Below are 21788 nucleotides of genomic sequence, written 5' to 3' on the forward strand. Positions count from 1 at the left end.
GAACCGAATGGTCAGATGGTTCAGGGACCATCTGCCATGAGAATCATAGAATCACAGAATCATTTTGGTTAGAAAAGACCCTCCAGACCATCAGGTCCAACCATTCCCCCACCCCTGGCACTACCCCATGTCCCTGAGAACCTCGTCTCCGCGTCTGCTCAACCCCTTCAGAGATGGTGACTGCACCACTGCCCTGGGCAGCCTGTTCCAATGCCCAACAGCCCTTTCTGGCAAGAAATTGTTCCCAAGAAAAGATCCAACCTCAGCCTCCCCTGGCGCAACTTGAGGCCGTTTCCTCTGGTCCTGGCGCTTGTTCCTGGGGAGCAAAGCCCGACCCCCCTGGCTCCAAGCTCCTTTCAGGCAGTTCAGAGATCAGAAGGTCTCCTCTCAGTCCAGCAGAGAAGCTGGTCCGAGGCAGATGCAGAGCAGGGCAGAGCCCGAGGGGTGGCCGGAGCGGGGGCTGCCAGGGCAGCAGACTCAAGTTTTTTTGAGACAGGAACCCACATTCTCCCCAGTCTGTCTCAGCAACTGGTTTCAGTGAGCAACACTTGGCATTTTTCTTTCTGACTGCAAATGAAGTGCCACCTGAGGCACTTGGAGCTCTCTCGACTGAAATAAATGTCTTTCACTGTGTGACATATTTCCAGTGGTGCGGCCTCAGCCGGACTGGAAAAGGAGGCTTGAACAGTCATATCGAAACAGGAGGGGAAAATAAATTGCTCTGGTGAGAAGCCAGGCAGGCTCACAATGAAGATGTAAATAAGTAACAGCACTTGCACAAGAGGGAGGGGAGGTGATGGCCAGCACCACGGGGCTCAGACAAACCCAGAGCCAGCGACGGAGCTCGGGCGCCAGCCGTGGTGATGCCACGGTGCCGATGCTGGAACTCAAGCACCCGCCACATGCACACTGACGGGTTGCTCTTGCTGTGGGCAGTGACGAGCTTTTCCCTTCACTTCCATGGGAGCATTTAAATCTAGAGTTAATCTCCGTTCACCAGCCCTGAAGCACTCTGCTGAAAGCAGGAGGAGCGGGCAGCACAGCTCTGATGGCTTTTGCCATGGCCAAGGGACATGAGCTGGGTCAGGAGCTCCTGTGCGTGGTTCCTGGGTGTGATCCTACTTCTCACACCCCAAGTCTCAGCCACGGCCATCACGGTTCCCAGGGAATGCCCAGGATCTCTGGGTTCACAGCACTCTACCAACACAGCTGAGGGAAAGCTCTCAAGGTGGAGGCTCAGTCCCCTGCTCCCCTTCGTGTGCTCTTCATCCTGCCCAGCTAGCCAGGAGATGGAAGACCTGACTCGTCAGAGCAGACTCCGTGCCAGGGTTTTGCACTATAATTTGATTTTCCGGGACAGCTGCAGTCAATAGAGGCCGAGGCCTCGGAGCAAAGTGTGATGCTGGAGCCATCTGTGGGTCTGAAGCATTTTTAACTAGTCCCTGGCAGCGACGAGGCTGTGCTGGAGCTTTTCCCCAGTGCTGCCTGCCTGGAGGAAGGGGGTACGCACCCCGGCACCTCCTACCCTCGGGATGCACCTCCCCGCAGACTGTGAGCGCTGGCACACGGGGACTTTTCCCTTCTCTCAGCCACAGATGATGATGATGATGATGATGATGGAAATATCCATCAGCAGCTGCACTTTCGGAAGCAAACAAAGCCAGCTGCTTATCGCTGCCACATCAGGGCAACGCCAGAGGAGGATGGCCCCTTATCAGGGGAAGTGTGCCTCGTTAATTCTGCCTTTATCAAAGGTCGTGTGCTCCAGCGCCTGCAGCAGCGCTGCTCCCCACCTCCCCGGCCCCAAACCCGGCTCTGCACGGTGCCAGAGCTCTGTGCCCACCAGCACTACAGGGAGAAGCATCTTCAGCAAGTTTCTCCCTTTTAGCAGACGTGTGTGCAGAGACACAGTCTGCTCAGAAACCGGAGTCACGCCTGGAGATGTTGCTCCTCATATAGTTACAGGAATTAATCAGATAACTGCAGCCGAACTAAGGGGGATATGTTTACTAAAAATAGCTTAATGGAACAGCAGACGCCTGAAGATACGGCGTGCCTTGGGGAAGCGGGACTGCGGTATCTGGCAGGGCTCTGAGCGGGGCTGGCCGTGACAGCGGCTGTTTCTCTGATACATATAAGTAGATTTGTTTTTAATGGCAGAAAATCAGCTTGTCCCCACCAGGGCTGTCAACCCAACAGGTCTGTTGTATTGCAGCCTGTGGGGGACTGACAACTCGAGCACTGAGAGGCAGCTGGTGCTGGCAATTTGCGCCTGTGCCAAGGGCCGAGCAGCAGCCTGAGACGCGTGGGGGACGGCACGTGCCCTTGGCTCGGCCATCCCTGCCTGGGGACAGAGCTGGAGACACAGAGAACCTGCCCGGGGCTGGGCACTGGCCAGCTGTTCTGCACACTGCGCTTCAGGATTTTTACATCGAGCTGTTTTCTTTGGCGTCGAAATCTGCAGGGCTCTCTGTGTGCCAGAAGTTGCACGCCGTGTTTGGAGCCAAGTGAGATATTTTGGGGTGAGGCCGGTCCTCCTTCCCCCCGCAGTCCATATTGCTCCATCGCTGGCTCATGCTGCAGCTGTCCCCATGCTGCCCCGGCCTCGGCTGCTCTGTCCCCATGCAGGGACACTTGCCACATCCTGGCCAGGCTCTGGCGATTCCGCTCCGGCCCTGCTGGTCCCTGCTCTTGTCACCAGCTCAGATGGAGCAGTCCCTCCAGCAGGCAGGCTGCAAGGACAAGCTATTCCCATCAGAGACGATGTCAGCTGCGCCGTCTTGGAAGATATTCATCTTCTTTGCCTGCAGGAAAAGTGGTGCAGGCTCTTTCCATGTGCTGCTGGTAATGCAGCTTGGCTTGCTCCTGCTGTCACCTACTGCAGAGCCACCAGCCAAGGTTAAGGGGACTTTTCTCCTCATGGCATGTAAACCTTCCAGCTCATCCCACCTGCTCTTCTGCTACAGGTCCTTTGCCAAGGGCACACACCACTCCAAATCCAGAGTCATTGTAGAGAAAGGGCCTGGAGGCAGCAGGTGTCACCTGCATGGGTAGCACGGGAGGGCAGCTGGGGGACAGAGGTGACACCACCATGCTCACCGGGCTGACTTGTCACCTGGGTGAAATACGGAGAGCTGAGTTTCACATTGCACGTGAGCAGCCATCCACCAGAGATGTGGGGCAGAGGGTCCAGCCCTGCCGCAGCAAGCATGTCCCCGCAGAGCCGGGTGCTGCAGGGGACACGGGACACGTGCGGGAGGTGGGTCCAGCACCCTGCTGCGCTCAGCTCCGCCGCCCCGGCCCACGCAGCGCCGAGCAGGCACCGTTCCCTCCCTCACAGTTATTGTTCTTCCCTCCCCGTTGCTCACTTACCTTTGAACACTTCAGTCTCATTGCCTTTGTCAGTGTCGCTAGCTTTTAATTGAAATTCCTGAGACATCTGCTCATCAACGCAGCCCATCAGTTATTTTTGTGTGGGAAGCAATTGTTTTCCTTTTGCAGCTGTGAAAGTTAAATTCCAGTGTTTTGCTGGGAGACTGCCTTTGTCTCTTCCCTTTCTTATATTGCCAAGTCAAATCTTACATTGCAACCCTCCTTCCTTTGTCTGATTATTTCATTTTCCATCTCTCCTGTGCCCAGTCCCTCTATTTCCACCTCGGGCTCCTCAGCTTCTCTGATCCCTCCTGATGTGCACCTTTTACCTGTGGCTCCCTCCAGCTGCCTTCATCGCCATTGTTTTCCATGCAAGGCCCTCAGGAGGTTTGGAGAGCCCAGCCTGTTACTAAATTTTTGCTTCTTGTCATACAAATCCATAACTAATTCACAAAAGGAACCTTTGCCCTGCTGCTGGGTGGCACCCCGGCGTGACCCGCAGTGCTGGCAGTGGCAGCAGCAGCCGGGGCCGAGCAGGACACTGTGCGGCTGTCGGTACTGATGGTAAAATAAACTGAACCCCGGCAAAAACAGGGATTTGCTCCCTCCAGGTCAGCATCCCATGTCCCTGCCAGCAGCGTGCCGGGACACGAGCCTGCCTGGCATATCCCCTGCTCCTGGCATGTGCCCACGGGCATCCCCAGGGAACTGCGGTGCTGCCCTGAGCTCCCACCGTCCCCTCCTGCACACAAAAGGGTGATTGTGCCAGATCCTAACGAGTCTGCACTGGGCTGAGGCCAGGAAATTAATTTTCCTTGTGCCAAGACCGAAAGGAGCCAAGGTTCCAGCCATGGGAGGACCAAGCGCAGGCAAGTCCCCAGCTCCAGCCATCACCCGCCGGAGCTTTCAGACGTGAGCAAAAGCTGGATGTTCAAAGGGCCTTTGAAACGTGTCCTACTGAGACAGAGGCAGGGCCGAGCAACAAACACTCAGCCTCCCAGACACGAGATATTTTCAGGCTATTTGGTAAATTTTAAATGCTTTTCAGACATGCCTCTGCAGCACCAAGTATTTTAGAAAAATAATATCTCAGCTTAAAACCATGCAAGATATTTTATGTTCATATACAGACACATCCTGAGATGGGGAAGGGGTAAAGCATGGTTATGGTTTCAAAAGCAAGTGTATAAATGTCACGGGGTGTGTCTCCATTATTCGTGCACACTCAACTGTGTCCATCCCAGTTCATACCAGTCACACCATGTCTGGGAGCACCAGCCAGGCCGGTGGCTCCAAGCCTGGCAGCTTCTCACGGTGCTGCCTGCAGAGTCACCGCATGGCAGAGCCCAAGGAGCTTGAGCAGATAACCCCCCTAAAATCCTGATTTCTGGAAAGGTCGAGTCAGGCACTGCAGAACTAGAGAGCTCCCCCGGGGCAGCCCCAGCGCTGGGACACACACAGCGCTCTGGGGCCCTGTAAAATAATAAGCAGCAGTAATGAGGAAGCGTGGAAATGTGCAGAGGCTCATAAAGCTGCTGCTCCAGGGAACGAGTCAACCACAAAGGGCCAGGCTGGGAAGACATTCCCACTGGAGTGAATCTCTGCATCGCTGCCCGTACTGGGCTCGCCAGCACCTTCCCCTGCAGCAGCACGTGCTGGTCCCTGGCCAAACAAGGGACATTTTCCTCAAGGGAAAAGGCAAATCCATCTCCTGAGAAAGCCACAGGTGCTGGGGAGCAGTGGGACGTGTTTGTGGTTGTCACAGAGGTGGCAGATGAAGAGCTGGACTCGCACTCACTGGAGACGCAGATCCCTTGGTCCGCTGTTCATTGGAGCAAATTGGGGGGAGGTGGCTGATCAGGCACAAGCAGTGCCAGGTGGTATTTATCAGCCTAAGGATCAATAACCGCTGTCTCTCTGTTCTTCTTCTGACACACCTACAACCCCGTTCCACGGTCTGAGCGGTTAGCAAGTGGCCCTCCTCCAGGTGATTAATAATCTGGATGATGAAGATGCAGCTTAGAGATTTAGTGGTGTTTGTTAATGTTTTTCAAGGCTGAACATTTCCTCTTAGCAAAACCCTAGTAAATTTGGGCAATTACTTTTTTCTTCAAGACGACAAGGCACGAGCAGCGTGGCCAGCCCAGAGCCGGACACTTCCAGGCACCCTGAGCTCAGAAATGCATCCAGCTTCAACAGAGCTGCTCAGGCAGCCTCCTCTTGCCTTCCCTTCTTGGTGATTTTACAATTTCTTGGTCTGTTTAAGTGTTTCTTTTTTTATTACTGGAAACATCTTCCCTGGTGAAGCTAAGGGTTGTCCCAGCCCTGCAAACATTTTGTCTGCAAGTAATTTGCTCTGCATTCGTTGTCATCCTGCAATGAGAGGGACTAATGGCACCTGAGCACATATGAGCGATGGCCGGGGAGGGCTGGGAGCTCAGCCACATGCAACCAGCAGCAGCCAATTCAAAGCACAAAAAACTGCTGGCAAGCAACTTTTCTGAGCTGGCTTCTCAAGAGCAGATGTGTTGTAGTGCACCTGCCCTGCCAGCATTTTGGGGAGCACCCTCTGACCCTGCTGGGCTTTGCCAGGCTGGAGTGGGGAGGAAGAAGCCTTAAACTCAGCCTATATTAAATATTTAGAACACACTGTCTGCCTCTGTGCCTCTCACCACCTGCACGCTGGCTTCAGATTCATCAGCACCTCTGCTGCACCCCATTTTCTCCAGTGTCGTGGGGACCCCTTGGCAGAGGCTGGGGGAGCCTCAGCCTTCGCCGCCTCATCAACAGCATCTGCCGCAGAAATGGGACCATCACCCCCCAACTAGGTACCAGGCGATGGTCCTGCTGGGCTCTCTGCAGCAGGCTGGAAGCGTTCCTCCTGTGCAGGGCAAGGTGATGCCACGACAGGTGGCGAGAGGGGAGACAGCTTCCCAAAGCCCCCATGGTGGGGAAAGGAGCAGCTCTGGCTTCTCCCTGACTTTTTACCCAGGTAAAACCCAGGATGGCTTCAATTCATCTCAATGAAAGATGCCAATTCCAGCCCTGCAGTGCCTGCGACATCAGCATTGCTATAGCAACGGCCCAGAGCACCCCCAGCCAGAAACCAGGAGTTTGTGAGTTCAGCCTGGAGGGAACATCTTCCGTCAGCCAAAGACCCCTGAAAGCCCTGAATGTTGAAAAATATTGAAAGAGTTTTATTTGCTTTGAAAAAGCATTTGGTAAATAAAAGCAGAATTGCCACCAATTAGTTACTGTGCAGAAAGTGTTGTCACCAAAACTACTCAGCTCTGTTTTACATTCACACTACGTCAAACGGATGAAAACGATCAGTGTGAATAAATTGACTTCCTGAGCTAAAACCGTCCACAAAAATAATCCCCAAAAAGCCCAACAGGGGCTTGTGCTGGCACTGCTGACTCAGCTCAGCCCCGAGCAGCTGAAAACCCAGCACAAAATGACAACCACATGCCTCACCGGAGAGCACCGACCTCAGCACAGGCTGGGGAGAGGTGGGTCCCTTTTCCAGGCACCTGGGGAAGAGCTGCGTGGTGACATCCTTGCCTTGCTCACAGCACCCTGTGCCCAGCACCTGCAGAGGTGCAGCTGGGAGCTGTTTGGTGGGCAGGTTGCTGAGTAATTAATCCAGCACAGATTAAATCTGCTCAGGACACAGTGTGAGATAGATCTGCTTGTTACAGTTGAGCCAGGGTAACTGCAATCGGTCCATCACATGTAGGTAGTGCTGACCGTATGGATTTTGCGCCGCTCTCGGTGTGCGCACACCCGTGCGAGGGGCAGCCAAGGGCAGGAGTTGGGATCGCCCTTACTCCACGGTGGAGCCGCCCGCGGTTTGCATCCGATTTGACGCCACGGTGCTTTGTGGAGTAACTGAAGCCGCTTCCCCGGTTCCTCTCCCGGAGCAGCCGGTGCTAGAGGGCGCCAGGGGCCCACGAACCGGCCCCGCAGGAGCAGAGCTGGAGGAAAAGAGCTGGCAGTTCTTTTCGGGGGCACACTGCAGGTATCCCCTTTGAGGGATGAGCCATGGCATCGTGCCTGCAGAAGAGAAGGCTCCAGGGAGACCTTATTGTGGTCTTTCAGCACTCAAAAGGGGCTGATAAGAAAGATGGAGACAGATTTTAGCAGCGCCTGTTGCAGTAGGAAAAGGGGCAATGGTTTTAAACTAAAGGAGGGAGATTCAGGCTGGACATGAGGAAGAAATTGTTTGAGCTGAGGGTGGTGAGAGCCTGGCCCAGGTTCCCAGAGAGGTGGTGGATGAACCATCCCTGGAGGCATCCCAGGCCAGGCTGGACGGGGCTCTGAGCAACCTGAGCTGGTGAAGATGTCCCTGCTCATGGCAGGGGTGGCACTGGGGGAGCTGGGAAGGTTCCTCCAACCCAAAGTGTTCTGTCATTCTACGATGATGCCAGTGCAACCCCTCTGCAGAGCAAGGGCACACAAAATGCAGCCACAGCACAACCCTGCCAGGATGGAATCAGCCATTTCTTCCCAGGATAAATGGAGATTTTCAGGTCCTGTGGGTTACACTCCTGGGTGCCAAGGTGTCCCCACCGCTCCTGCCCACCCCACTGCTCCATGTGTGAATGTGACAGAGGATTCCTGGGCGAAGGGAAAAGCAGCAGCACGGGAGGGCATTACAGTGCAGAGCCTTGCTCCCAGTGTGCGCTTTGGAAGCACTTGCCCTTGTGTCTGAGGCGAAGCTGGTGCGGTGCCCGTGCAGAGGGGTTTGCAAAGCGTGCCGGATGCAGCTCAGCTGTGGGAAGCACAGCCTGCGCCCGCAGCCTTTAATGTACAGAAACGTGGTGCTGGAGAGGGGATGCCGCAGGGTCTGGCTGTGCACAGAGGGGTTTCAGGGCTGGCTGGGTTGCCGCTGGAGACATCTGTGGCACTTTTGGGATCTTGCCGGAGTCACCCGGAGGCAACAGCGACATTCCCGGCCAGCCACAGCTCTGTCACGTTTTGCTGACCACAGCGTATCCATTGCTGCTGATGTCCTGGGTGCGTCCAGCCTGCAAGACTGGTGGGAGAGGGAGAATTAACACCCTCTTAGTTGGGGTTTTAATTCCACTTCGAGTAAACAGAGTTGAGAAACTCTGCGTTTGCTTGCCAGTAGGAGGAACCAGAAGAATCCCTTCCCCACAAGCCATTCCCAGCCTCGCAGTGAACAACAGCCTCCCGGCCCCAGAATACATTTTTCATTTCCATAATTTTCTGCAGTTTGCATTTTAAAACCCATCCCGACTCAGCCAGGAGACCTTTCTCCAAGATAAAAAATAGTGATTTGAAGTGAACAAATGATTCTTTTTGCAGCTATATCGAGATCTGCTGTCTCCTTTCCCACTCTATTATTTCCTTGTTTGCTGCTCTCATCTCAGCTTGGCAGCCCTAGCTTTTGGGCTAGAGCCCTTAACTTCATTACATCTGCTGTATTGCATCAGTGATCTAATCTACTGATAACAATCCATACACAGGATGTTTCCTCCTTGCTGTTATCTGAAGAAATATGGGCATCAGTACAGAAGAAAGGGTAAAAAATTTAAAAAAGCAATTTGCAATTGAGGGAGAGGAAATAAATACATCATAGTAACATGAGGAAGTAGTAAACGCTGAGCTATTTTGGGCACAATACATAATGCAAAAGATGATCTGTCTTTCAAGCAGATTTCAAGTCCAAAAGGCACAAAATGTTTTTGGAAAGTAAATTCTCACATACATTAACTACCATGCCAAGAAGTGAAATCGGATGCTGTCAGGCTTGTTATTTAAGGTTTGTTCAGTATTTGGATAAGAAAAGCCAGAGCCCTAGCTGATAGAAACCGATATCGCTCCTTTGGTTTCAGTGGTACATTGCACGGACCTAAAACCAGGCAGGTGCTTACAGACTTGGTTGGATGGGGACAGTTCTGGATCAAGATCAAGCACCCCAGGCTGAGCCCAAGGTGGGGAGCAGCCCGGGAGGTGTCACAGACTTCATCACCCACAGGAGATGCTCAGCCAGTGCTAACAGGACAGTCCCTTGTCTCCTAGAGAATCCTACATGCCTACAGTCACAAGAGGCTTAAAAAAATCCTACACAATTATAAAGCAAATTCACCGTCACCCTTGCCCAATCATCCCCCTCTTTCCTGAGCTTCCAAAGGTTGCAGCGTGCCCAAGGTGGAGGGAGCTCAGCAGAGATCAGCTGTTTTCTCGCAGGCAAAGGGAAGATGCCCGTGTTTTGTTTTGCCCGGTGCAGGAGCCAGGGCGTGCAGGACCACGGCAGCATCACACGGGGAAAACCTGCGAGCTGGCCCACAACGAGCGCGTGCACACAGGCACCCGTGCGCAGGACGGCTCCAGCGAGGGCACTTTGCACAGACAGAGGGACAAGGTTCGGGCAGGGCCAGTCACCCAGAAAGGCAAACATGCTCCTGTAGCCCTGCCTGCCCCAAGTCTGTTCTCAGCAGAGGAATTGTGGGGGTCACAGGCTCTGAGGCTCCCACTGTTCGGCTGGTACCACCCCAAACAATTGTTCTGGCTCTCTGCTGCTTGCACTCTCTGGATGCTTGCAGACAGCTAGCATGTCTCTCTCCCATCCTTTTCTTTCTGTTGTGGTTTCTCCCGTGGAAGCTGCCAGGCAGATTTCCTGAGCCGGTTGGTTGACAGGGTCCCAGTAACACCGTGTCCAGTGGCAGCTCCCGGCACACTTGCCATTGGAGCCCAGTGCAGCGCTGGGAATGCGCACGGGAGCAGCAAAAAGCCGGTGGAGGTGAGGGGTGCAGTCCCGGCGGTGTCAGGAGCTCCACTCAGCTGTGCAAGCTGCTTCGGACAAGTACCAAATGCCCCTCACTCTGGCACCGGGGTGGCTGGGTGCTTGGGGTGACCCCTCCCTGCGGGTGAGTGATGTGCCTGCATGGTGTGGCAGCAGCTCATGTCACAGAGGTGCTTGCCAGGCGGCACTTCTGAAGGATTTTGTAAAGACAGTAATTGCTGCAACAGCTGTGACTGAACAGACCATGGCTCCAGCTCTGCACGTGCCAGGGACTCCCGGGGACGCCCACATGCGTGACACCAAGGCTGAGCTGGAGTGATTTGCTGTGCAGAACTTCATTGTTACATGTGAATATTTTAAAGGGTGTGAATGGCTGCAAGAATTAATGGAATCACATAAATGAAGAGCAAGATGCTCTTGTTCTCATTTAGCAAAAACCTGCTGAAAGTTTTGTGTGGATCAGCAAATCTCAGGAGGCGAAAGTGCCTTGGGCTGGCACCTTAAATATCAGCCCCCACCAAGGAAAATGGTGCTTCTTTTGGTTGTATAGAGTCTTTATTTTAGTCATATCCTTCAGTCATTTTAAACTAGAACCAGTTCAGATCCCTGAGGAGCCATCATATAATGACAGCATGGACCTCACCACGTCTAGCCCAGTCTGAGCCATGGGCAGTGCCCTGGGCCAGTGCAGGGTGCAAGTGGCATCAAAACCTGGCAAATTGAGATTATGAGCACCAGAAAAATGCACTGAAAAGTACCTGCCTTGTTCTTCCTCCCTCTCCTAGATATCTGAATTACTTACTGTGCTGTACCATGTAACACATGCCATACCCTACAGCTCTTACTGGATTCAGCAGCCTCAGGAATGAGCCCCAGTCATGGGAACTGAGTGCCAAAAGCCTTCAGGGAGAGTGCAGGTGGGTGCTCACGCTCCCCTCTGCCCATCGCCCCTGTGTGCAGAGGAGGGAAAGCCTTTCCCCATCATTTTGAGACAACCAAAGCGTCTCTCCAGCAGAACTCCATGCTCAGTTGTCTGCCCCACCTGGTTACCGAGATGCAGCCCACCAGGAGACCTCCTGCCCCTGGGATGCCCATGTACCCCCGGCCAGCGCCTGATCCCGGGATCCCCCTGCCCTGGGGATGCTCCTGCTCCCCGGGATGCCTGCAATCCCCTCGGATGGCCTCTGCCCCCCACGATGCTCCTGCTCCCAGGATCCCCGTGTCTCCCGGTATCCCCCCGCTCCCCAGGAATGCCCCTGCCCCCGCTATTCCCCGCACCACCTTGCCGAGCACGGCCCGGGGGCCGCCTGGCCCGGGCCCGGCCGAGAGCTTCCCTCGCCCCGGCCCTCGCCGCCGCCCGGGGCCGGTCGGGGGGCGGCTGCGCGGCGGGGGCGGCGGGGCTGGAGCGGCGCCGGGTTTCCGCCGGGCGGGAGGCGGAGCGGGGGGGAGGCGGCGGCCGCGGCCCGGGCGGAGCGCAGAGCCGAGCGGCGCCGGGCCGGGGCTGTCAGCGCGGCGAGCGGGAGCCCAGCGGGCCGGGCCGGGCGCCGCCGCCGAGCAGCGCTGCACCGCCAGCCCCGCGGGGAGAGGCCGCCATGGCGGGCGGGCGCTGAGGCGGGCGGCGCGGAGGCGGCGCGGAGGGGCGCGGAGGCGAGCGGCGGAGCGGGGCGGGGCGCGGCCGGGCCCGGCCGGGCCGGCCGGGGGAGCGGCGGGCCGGGGCCATGCCATGCCCGTAGGGAAGAGATGCCTTTTGGAAATGGAGACACTGGATCACAGCGCAAACATGGCGTCCCCGCGGCGCGGCTGCCCCTCTCGGGCTGGTGCCTGCTCTGCTCCCTGCTGTGCGGGGGGCTGGCGGCGGCCCGGCAGTCCCCGGCCCCTGCATGCCAGCCCTGCGCCGCCGGCTGTACCTGCACCGGCCCCGCCTGCCTCGTCAACTGCTCAGCCCGCGGGATGGAGCGCCCGGGGACCGGCTTCCCCGCCGCCGCCACGGCGCTGTGAGTACCGCGGGGCGGGGGTCGGGCTGGCGGCCGCTGCGGCGAGCGCTCGCTGCTCGGAGCTTTATCTGCTCTCGAGTATTTCCGTGTTTTGCCTTGGGCCGTGGTGGAGATGGGACGCGTGACAGCAGGGACAAACATGGAGAGAGACATGGCAGAAAGTTTGCCGGCAGCCCGGTCGGACACGGGCAGGGACGGCCCAAGCGAAGCAAAAGCAAAAGCTGGTTCAATATGTGTTAAATACGCGAGCCCAGCTTCAGCTCGGGGAGGGCGAGCACGGCGGGCTGGTGGCCTCCGAACTCCCTCCTGGCAACGGGGATGCTCTTGGCTTTGCACCTGGAGAAGCGTTTTCAGGATTCAGCCCAAAACGGGTCATCTCATACCACCGCTCGCGTCTGGCCAGGAGCTGGCGAGGCCAGGGGCGCGCTGGCCACGCTGGGGACCCCGGTCCCAGACACCCCACAAGTGCTGGGTGACCCTCAGGAGAACGTTCCCAATGGGTACCGTAGAGCCTGTGCTGCAGGGGCAGGAGGTTTTGTGCCAGGAGTTTAATTTCTGAGGTTCTGGGGGAAATCACAGGAAGAGGATGGTGTCGGGAAATGGGCAGCTGGACGTGGTTTAAATACTTTTAACAGCAGATCCAAAACACTCAGTTAACAAGTTCAAATAAAAACTTTCTCCATGGAAGCGCTGGGGTGGGATGTCAGTTGTGTTTGTGTCCGGATGCTGATTTTGTTGTTTTGGGAAAATCGGTCAGAAAGGGATGTTTCTTGGAGGGTCATTAGAACGGCCCAGATGCTCAGTCACTTAAAGTTACTGCGTGATGCAAAAAAGAGACTTTGGGGAAAAGTATTTTTAAAAAAATTATTTCTGAACCTAAATTTGTTTTCCTTAGGAAGCAACTTTTTTGTTCTTGAGGAGACAAAAGCATCTAGTGATTCATGTAGGAGAGATGACGTGGGGCCTGGCACGGTAGAAAAATTGCCCTTGAACTAATTTCTTCTGGTATTCCAATAAGTTAAGGGTCTGCTTTTCTATTTGGATATTCTTAACCAAGTTTCCACTTTTTAGTGTCAATATAGATTCAGAGATATTGCAGAAGTTGCCAAGTATCAAAGTAAACATTAAATTTTAGATTGGCAAGATGTATCTAGACTGACTTCAGGAAAATGTGCACATCTCTAAGTCCATCAGACAAGGTGTTTTCCAACTGTTTTCCTACAAGATACATTTAGACTTTTCCAAACAAACTAGTCATTGTTTATTGCAGAAAGTCCCTAACTCGGAAAAACTGATTTTTATTAAGGGGTTTCTGCATTGTATGATCTGTTGTCAGTCGGACGCGGGGATCTACAGCTCTGCAGACTGAATGTGCTGTTGTAACAGAGGTGGAACGTGCCAGCGCTTCGCTGGTCACTGGTAGAGCAGCCTTCTGAAGACTGTGATGATAAGTCCTTCATTTGGCTTTTTAAGGATTTGGGGTTACTAGAGTGTGTTTCTGGGATTATTAATTTTGGTAGTAAGTGTTTGAGACTGTTTATATTATTGTTGTTTAGAGGCGTTGAGTTGTAAAAGCTCCCAGAACGTTTTGGATTAGATCCTATTCTGCGATGACAAATTGAAGTCGGACATAAAGCTCTTGCAGGTCAACAAAACAAAGTGGGAAGGGGAAATCTGCTACAGCAAATGGTAACCGAGCGGGCAGGAGAGTGTTCGGGACATCCCGCTCTGCTCCCGCGGAGAACGGGGAGTTCACAGCGCTGCCGACAGCTTTGCTCTGCCCAGGGGTGGATGTCTTGGGAGTCCGTCTGTGCAGTCAGCGCTCAGCTGAGGAGTCTGCGCTGGGAATATTCTGGTGTGAGATGCGCTGAAGCGCTCTGGTGTGACACTCGGGTCTCCCCTGCTCCTCTGTGTGACCTCCCGAGGATGGGGAAGAAGGGACGTGTCCTTACATTGTCATTATAACCGTGAAAGATTTACGGATCAATTTCTGTTGGAATGAGAGGGACTCTGGCTCATGACATGGAGAAGTTATGCAAGCGGTTTTGTCTATTCATGTTCTCTTTACTGAACACTGACAGATAAAGTAAATAACACTTTTAATGATTTGCTGTCTATTCTCTCGCTAGAGGAAAGCATTTTCTTAATATCTCAACAAAACATTTTTTTTATTAGTCTGAAATGAAAACAGCCCTTAGGAAGCCAAGTTCAGAAAACTGGGGGTGCCGAAAGTCCCAGATTCTGTAGCAGACGCGGGTGCTGGCAATCGCACTCAGCAAATGCGATACCATAGCTCTAGAAGTAAGGCCTAGGCAATGAATTCCTCTCGTATCCGACATTATAGATGCAGCAACTTTGAAGAAATAAATGCCGTTTTCGGCAGCGCTGTTACTAGGAGCACAGGAGAAGTGCCCCATCCAAAGAATCACTAAGGAAATGAGCTGGGCTGCTTGCAGACAGCCGTACCTGGCTGGGAGCAGTCTCCAGGCAGACGGAATGGGAATATTGGCCCCCTCCCATCGCCAGAGTTGGGTTCTTGAAGCATAACACGAAGTCTGGCTGGAATCAAGAGCAAAGTCTGTTTTTTCCAAATAATCTGCAGTGTGCAACATAAAAAAAAATCACCACTGAATACTTCAAGAGCAACAGGCTTCAAGTGGCAGCATTTGCACTTCTGAGTTTCCCCGTCTGCAGAAGGCTCTGATCTGATCTCTTTTCAAGTGCTCTGCTTGCAGGGCTACCGGATTTTGTTCGCATTTACTTTGAGACTCAGCTGTTTCATGAGCTGGTATCGCTTCTTTCATTCCTCAACTGGAAATAAACCTCAAAGATCTTCCGACTTTCCTTTGCAAATATTGACTGTTTCTGACACATCTTTAGTATCATCGTAGTTTTGAAGTGGAGATTAGAATCTCGATTTAAAGACTGGAGTTGAAACTCCGGTATTTTTCCCTCGTTAGCGTGGGATACTGTTTGTGGATGGGTGAGGAGCCGCTGAGCTCCGAGCTCTGCTATCACCATGTCCTGCAGAAGCAGAAGCTGCAGATTTGTGGGGTCAGAGCTTTCATCCAAAGCCCAGCGGGGCTTTTTGTGGATTTGGCGGTGAGCCCTGGGGTTACAGTGCCTAGCCGGTGACTTCACCTAAGCAAACCTTCATAAAATAAACAGATTTTATGATTCAGGAACCTACAGTCTGTGAGATTTTAAATTTCAAGAGTTGGCAACGATTGGTAGGTTTTGCTATTATGTGATGCAATAAAAGCCTTTTCAATGCTCAAGGTGTCTTCAAAAGCTATCGGGGGGGGGGAAAAATATCCAACTAAAACTGAAATCCAATTCAGAAGTAGTGGCGTGTCTGTACAGTAGTGTCCAGTCCACAGGAGCAAAATAGCTTTACTGCTGTTCCTAGAAAAAACTTAAGCCAGCCTGGAATGTCATTCTTATAAGAAGCCATATCCCCAGTGAAAACAAAGCTGTGTTTCTCTTTTGTAAGAAATTCTGGAGGGGGAAAAAGGCCCAAATGAGGTGCTAGATGAATATTTTGCAGACGAGATTCATTCAGCCTGGGGAAGGGACCAATTACACAAGCAAATTGTAACTATAGTTTGAGCACCAAACAAGGAGGTAATTCTGTGTTATTCTATCAGAGCACAATGGTCTCTGGTGTTAGTGAAGTGTCACCATCATGTCATTACAACAGCACAAGCAGAGGTCTGCCTTGGTTATTGTGCTCCTTCCTAAGGCTGCAGAGGAATTCAAGGGCTGTCCCACGACTGAGAAACTTACCCTTTTTAAAATTAAAACTTTGATAGCGTTTTTGGTGGTGTTTAAAAGTGTACCAGCAAACCTGTCCTGCTAGGTAAGAAGAGGTGGCGTTGGAAGGCGTTCCTGCTCCGGGGCAAAATTGCAATTAAATAATCCTGAGCAGCATCAAGGTGTTTAAAGGTTTTGTGATTTGCAATTTGGTGCAGCCAAACCTACAAACCCTGGTAGTGACAGAAACCGTAGTGGGACATCTCCTCGCCCTGGTGGGAAGGTGGTGACATGGGACACCGGCTCTCTGCCCACCTCATCCTTTGACATCTGGTGTATTTTTTACCAGGCACTGTTTGCATTGATTTTCCCCTTTATTTCCTGCAATTTTTGAGTTTATTGGTGGTGCCTTTCAGCCTGTGGTTTTTTCCCCATTGGAGTGAAGAGTTTCTCCAGCTGAGGAGCCCCCGCCGGGTCTCTCCTGATTCACTCAGCTGCTTTCATTCTGCTCGCACAAAGAGGGGTTTTAAAAAGAAAATCACTCCCTCAGAAGGCACGGCGAAACAGATTTGTGGGGTTTGTTAATGCTTCTCTCCCTGTTTGCCATTTCGTGGGATTCCTTGTTTTATCTCTGGTCTTGCTGCATTTTCCACCCTGGAGTTTCCGTAATGCATTTCTGCGTCATCCTTTATCCATTTCTTCAAGCTTTGTTGTCCTTTGCTTCGTTGTTGCAGTTCGGCTCGATTTTCAGTCTTTTATTTACCCCATATGTCTGCAAACATTACTCTGAGTTGTAAATAAGTGAATAAGAAAGTAAGCGGGGGTGAAGAAGGACAGCTCAGGAGCAAAAATGTGCTTTTTGCAGTGCTAGAGAGCTGCACAGAGAGAGGTTCTTGCTCTTACGGTGAGGAGTGTGGGGGACACGGCACTTGTGAATTATTCCGTAGCCAACAGCACGATCCAGGCAGTCGCTGTCAGGCTTAAAGAGAAAATTTCTGTCTCTTCCACAGTGGAAAGTTGGCAGCTCCGCTCAGGGGCTGCGCTTATGGAGCTACTGCTATTTGGAGGAACGGCTGCTGCCCCGCATCAGCCCAGCTTTCTCGCCAGGCTTTGCCGAGCTCAGACTAAAGGCTGGAAAGCTCCAGCAACCGCGGCTGCTGTCCGCGCTCCCCTTGCTGCTTGTGCCGCCTGCACGGACATCCCTGCTGGACATCACTGCCCAGCCCAGCAGGAGGGTGAGGAATCCAGATCAGATACCCCCAGCCCTTATTGCCTAACCTGCCTTTGCAGGAAAGGATTAGCTTATTTTTCACATCGAAGGGCTGTTGTTTACTTAAACACCAACTTGGCATCTCCGTTTGCCAAAACTAAAAATGTCAAATTGAAATATAGCGTTCGTTCTTGCTTTGCACAGAAAGCATATGATTACAGCCATTCCCGTTTTTTTAAGGGATAACTATCATCAGGAAGAGCATCAACAACATGCAAGTTGACCATCTGTAGCATTTGTGGTACATTATTGGGACCGTAACCAGTAAACTGATTCCATCCTCACTATCCAACTCCTCCCTTTCCTCCAAAAGATTGCGTCTATTTTGATGATGTGCTACCACTGGATTTAAACAGAGATAATCAAAACAAAGTATAATATTCTTTAGTCAGCTATTTCTGCCAGTCTAACAGTAAAATAGTTCCCCTCAGGTTAGGAACGAGTACGTCTCTTTGGCTTCCTGGCATCAGGCCTAGTAAAAACTTCAATAAGCTGAGATCAGAGACGAAGTTTCAGATGTGGCATGCGGTCTTGTGTTATTCTGTTTAATCCAGCATCATTTTTGATGTAATTAACAACCCGTGTTAAGACGGCGCGATACACCGGTTTGGTAACAGCATTGGATGGAATGAGATGACGATGTTTGTTCACTGTGTGGTGATGAATATCCCACCTACGGCATTTTTCAGCCTGTGTGATGATCTGTAGTGACATGAATTCCGAATCCAGGCCAGGACTCAGCCAGCCTGTTCCTGTCCATTGAAATCGCAGCTGGACACCACACCGTGGCCCGTCCTCCTTCTAGTGGCAGCGGGCAGCTCGTATTCCACCCGTTGTACAGGCAACGCCCTGCATGGAGAGTGCGTTGGGCTCCGCGCGGTGATGTTTGGCATGTCTGTGGTGAAGTCGTGAGGTCTCAGCACTGGTTTGGAGCTGAGATTTCCGGACCCTGTGCCCTTCCTTGGACAGCCACCGCCGGTGGCACTTGCAGGTCCCCAGCACTGGCCCCTGCGCAGCTCCACTGCAGCATCCCCTGGCAGCACCTCGGCCTGTGTTTGCAGGGAGAACTTCTGCAGATCCAGAGCAAAAGGCAGCTTTCCCTGCAGCAGAGAGACAGCGGAGCTTCTTCTTCGTCTCCCTGCTGCGTGGGGTTCGGTGAACACCTTTCCCTGCTTGGTTGGGGGCACAGGTCCTGCTGGGAATGGGTTAAATAAAATAGGTTCTGCTAGAGCAAATGTTTCATGGTGAGGGAGCGGTGGGAGTGGCTCTCCAAAAAGAGGATCTGGGGTGTGGGTTGAGCCCTCCTGAGGGAGGAACCCGGGGAACAGCTAAGCCTGGGAAAGCAGAGCCCAGACTAATTGTGTTGGCCAAAGTTGTGAGTTCCTCTCACAAAGCCTCGGGAAGGGGGTGGGCTGAGTCCAGCCTGAAGGGTGAGGATTTGTGTTTAGGTCAGGTTGGTGACAGCACCTGTGTCTGGTCACATCAGGGACCGTGTGTGGCAGCTGCAGGTGGTTCGTGCTGCTCTGCAGACGGACCCACGGGGTTTGCTGGTGGGCAGGGGAATGTGCTGGGAGCTGAGAGTCCAGGGGATGCATCATTTACCTTGCTGCAGTGATGTGCACATCGGTCCCTCTAATAGCTGAAAAAAACCCCATGATCGTTCCTTTTTGTGTATTTATTTTTGTAAGGCAACCTCGTGTTGCTTGAAAGAGCACTGCAGAAGTGGCTATTTTTGTACTGCTCCGTTCATCTGCTTGCCTCACAGCTGGGCCCGTTGTGCTTTCGGGGTGGGATACAGCTTGGCCTTTCCAAGTGTGGTTTGGAAAAAACAGATGTTTCCTTTGCTGCCTCTGATGCTCCCCGGTGCCACACGTCCAGCAGCAGGACATGGTGCTGGCACCCAGGCCCTGACTGTGCTCCACAGTGTCTGTGAGCTGTTTCCGGAGCTGTCGGCAGAACTGGTCACACGAGCGGTGACATCGAGGGGACACACATGGCTCTCCCAGAACCTGGCTCCCCAGTCTCGCCGGCAGAGTCCGGGGCCAGCGTGCTGTCCGATGGGGATGGACGGTCACAGTCTCACAGGTGGCTGCTGTGCTCCTCAATGGCTGTCACACACAGAGGCTGTTTGTAAGCAGAGAGAACCGTCTGAGCCATGCTCTTCAGCCAGTGCCAGGCAGTCCATGGGGTGATAAGGATAATAATCACGGGCTCCATCCTGTGTCGTGTGCTCCCAGCACAGACCGTGTGCCGCCTTTGCTCTCCTGGGCCTTAGAGAGCTGAGGGAACAGATGGAAACCCTAACCAGATGCAGAGTAGAGAGTCTTCAAGAAGTGTTGCAGCCACGTTCCCTCCACTTAACTCTGCTTTTTACTCCCTCAGACACCTCTGTTTATGCTGCATTTCTTGCTGAGAAAGAGGAGTTGGGATGGGGTTTTTTGGACAGTGTCTTGCCAGTGGGGGTGGTGAGAGCCTGGCCCAGGTTCCCAGAGAGGTGGTAGATGAACCATCCCTGGAGACATCCCAGGCCAGGCTGGACGGGGCTCTGAGCAACCTGAGCTGGTGAAGATGTCCCTGCTCATGGCAGGGGTGGCACTGGGGGAGCTGGGAAGGTCCCTTCAACCCAACCGTTCTGTGATTCTGTATTTGGACAGGAGCATCGTGAAGACACTGTGAGGAGTGATGTCCAAGTCACAAAACTGCCGTTGCACCCAAGCCATAGCACAATTAAAAAGAAATCTTCTCCTATTTCCTTAAACAAAGCAAAGCACTGATCTGAAATACAATGCAGGGTGATACCCTGGGTGAAGACTTTCCATTGGAAAATGTCTTGGCTCTCAGCCAACCCTCTGTAAAGCAGTTGTAGAGGACAGCTCATTATTGCTACCTGGGTGATTTCCTAGAAGGGACTGTTGCAGGAGCAACAGGTTGGTGAAGCCCTTAGTCAGGATCACTTCTGCATAATAAGAAAAGGTTCTGGATCCTCCTGGCCAGAGGAGGCAGCTGCAAGTAGAGAGCCACTGAAATGAGCAACGTGACGTTCATAAGTAATTAATTAAATCTGTGCAGATCAAAGGTTTCTATCAGAATGTGGGAACATTATTTTACTCCTACAGAGGGAAAACATGAAGTCACTGGCTTTATGAACTGAACTCTGCCTAGATTTGCAGCCCCTGATTGCATGGGTCAGTGCAAAGTTTGTATCAGAAGTCTTAAAAAAGTTCATATGGACAAAACTGAGGTGGTAAGACAAAAGCTGGAAGAAGCCAAGGATTAGACTCTGTTAGCTTTTCAGATGTAAGAAGATTCACTGTAGCTAAGATATGCGGATTGTGTTCATACCAGCGGTACGTAACGGCTTTACTTAAGTAAAAAAGGAAAGTGCTGCCCCTTTGTGCAGTGAAGCTGTTCAGGGCACAGCTGGTGTCGGCGCAGCCCATGGAAACAAGGCTGGGGCTGCCTGGGCGGGACTGGCGGCTCTGCTGGACTGACACAGCCCGCTCCCGAGGTCTGATTTACAGAGAACACACCCCATTTTTTGCAGGGTGTGCCAGAAGCATCACTTGTTCTTGAATCTGCATTTTTCATACAACACCAAGTGAGTTTGGTAGCCTGACAGCCAGACCCCGAACTCTGAGAGCCTCAGTCCTCACTGTTGCGTGTTGTCACTCATCTCACCCAGCAATTAGCCATTTCTTGAAAAGTTTTCTGCCTTTCCGGCGCATGCTGGAGAATGGACTGTCAATGTCACGGTCCTTGGACAAATTAGTTTCTGATTATATGCACAGATTGCGTATGATACAGCCATCAATTTATGTTGCGTCACCTTAGATTTGCTTTGTGACCGCACGCTATGCAGCCAGTCAGACTGGGGTGTTGCTCTCTGGCATAGTTTAGAATTTGCAGCATTTAAGTGTTGATTACAACAAGCCATCAGATCTCTGAAACAAGCCCGCAGAGCTGTCGTATCTTCCGCTGGATCAGCTCTGATGCGTCCGAGCCTGTAGCTTGACCCCATGACTTCAGAGAGAACTGGGAGAGGAGACTGAGTTTGGAAATTAATCCCCAACACCCGTGTTCCCACAGGATGCAAAGCTTCCCCTGAAGTAGACGCACTCTCTGGCTGTTTCGGAAATACCTTTTGTAAGTCGTCTGAGAGTCCTGCATCTTTTGTGGGCACGCAGCCCTGCTCCAGATCCTCTCGTCTTGCAGGTGCTGGGGTGCAGATCAGCAACACGGAGCATCTTTTTCTCCTTGTGCATAACTCCTGTCTGCTCCCATGGCAAGAGGAGGTGGCAGTGGAGCCCGTGTTGCATTTATTGGCTTTCCATGCAGTTCCTGGGAGCCGGTAAATCCTGCAGCAGCTGCGGAGGCTGCGCACGGCACAGTGCTTGGGGCCGGGGCTTGATCCCCCTCTGCCCTTCTCCCCTCCCTGTCGGGGAATTGCAGCGCGTACCTTGGTTTGGGAGAGAGCCGAGCTACTGGGGGCAGTGTTGTCTAACAGCTGGAACGGGAGGGGAACGCGGGACTCCTGGATTTGGTTTTGTTTTCAGATCTGACCCTGGTTGTGTGGGCTGGGCTGTGTTTGATTCCCCCGCGCTCGTCTCCCTCCCTGCGCCATGGGGCT

The 21788-nt window shown here is 52.9% G+C and overlaps 1 protein-coding gene across 2 annotated transcripts in view; it reads left to right on the top strand.

The window, feature by feature from the left end:
- The first annotated feature begins 11610 nt into the window (after positions 1–11610).
- PKD1 (polycystin 1, transient receptor potential channel interacting) overlaps positions 11611–21788 on the top strand; it is an 87782-nt gene continuing 77604 nt past the window's right edge. For both annotated transcript variants that reach the window (XM_065031220.1, XM_065031221.1), the window contains exon 1: positions 11611–12138. In XM_065031220.1, the coding sequence (XP_064887292.1) occupies positions 11885–12138 (254 nt within the window). In that variant the 5' untranslated portion in view covers positions 11611–11884. The remainder of the gene's footprint in view (positions 12139–21788) is intronic.

Source organism: Columba livia, chromosome 15, assembly GCF_036013475.1.
Source record: "Columba livia isolate bColLiv1 breed racing homer chromosome 15, bColLiv1.pat.W.v2, whole genome shotgun sequence".
NCBI classification, from domain to species: Eukaryota; Metazoa; Chordata; class Aves; order Columbiformes; family Columbidae; genus Columba; species Columba livia.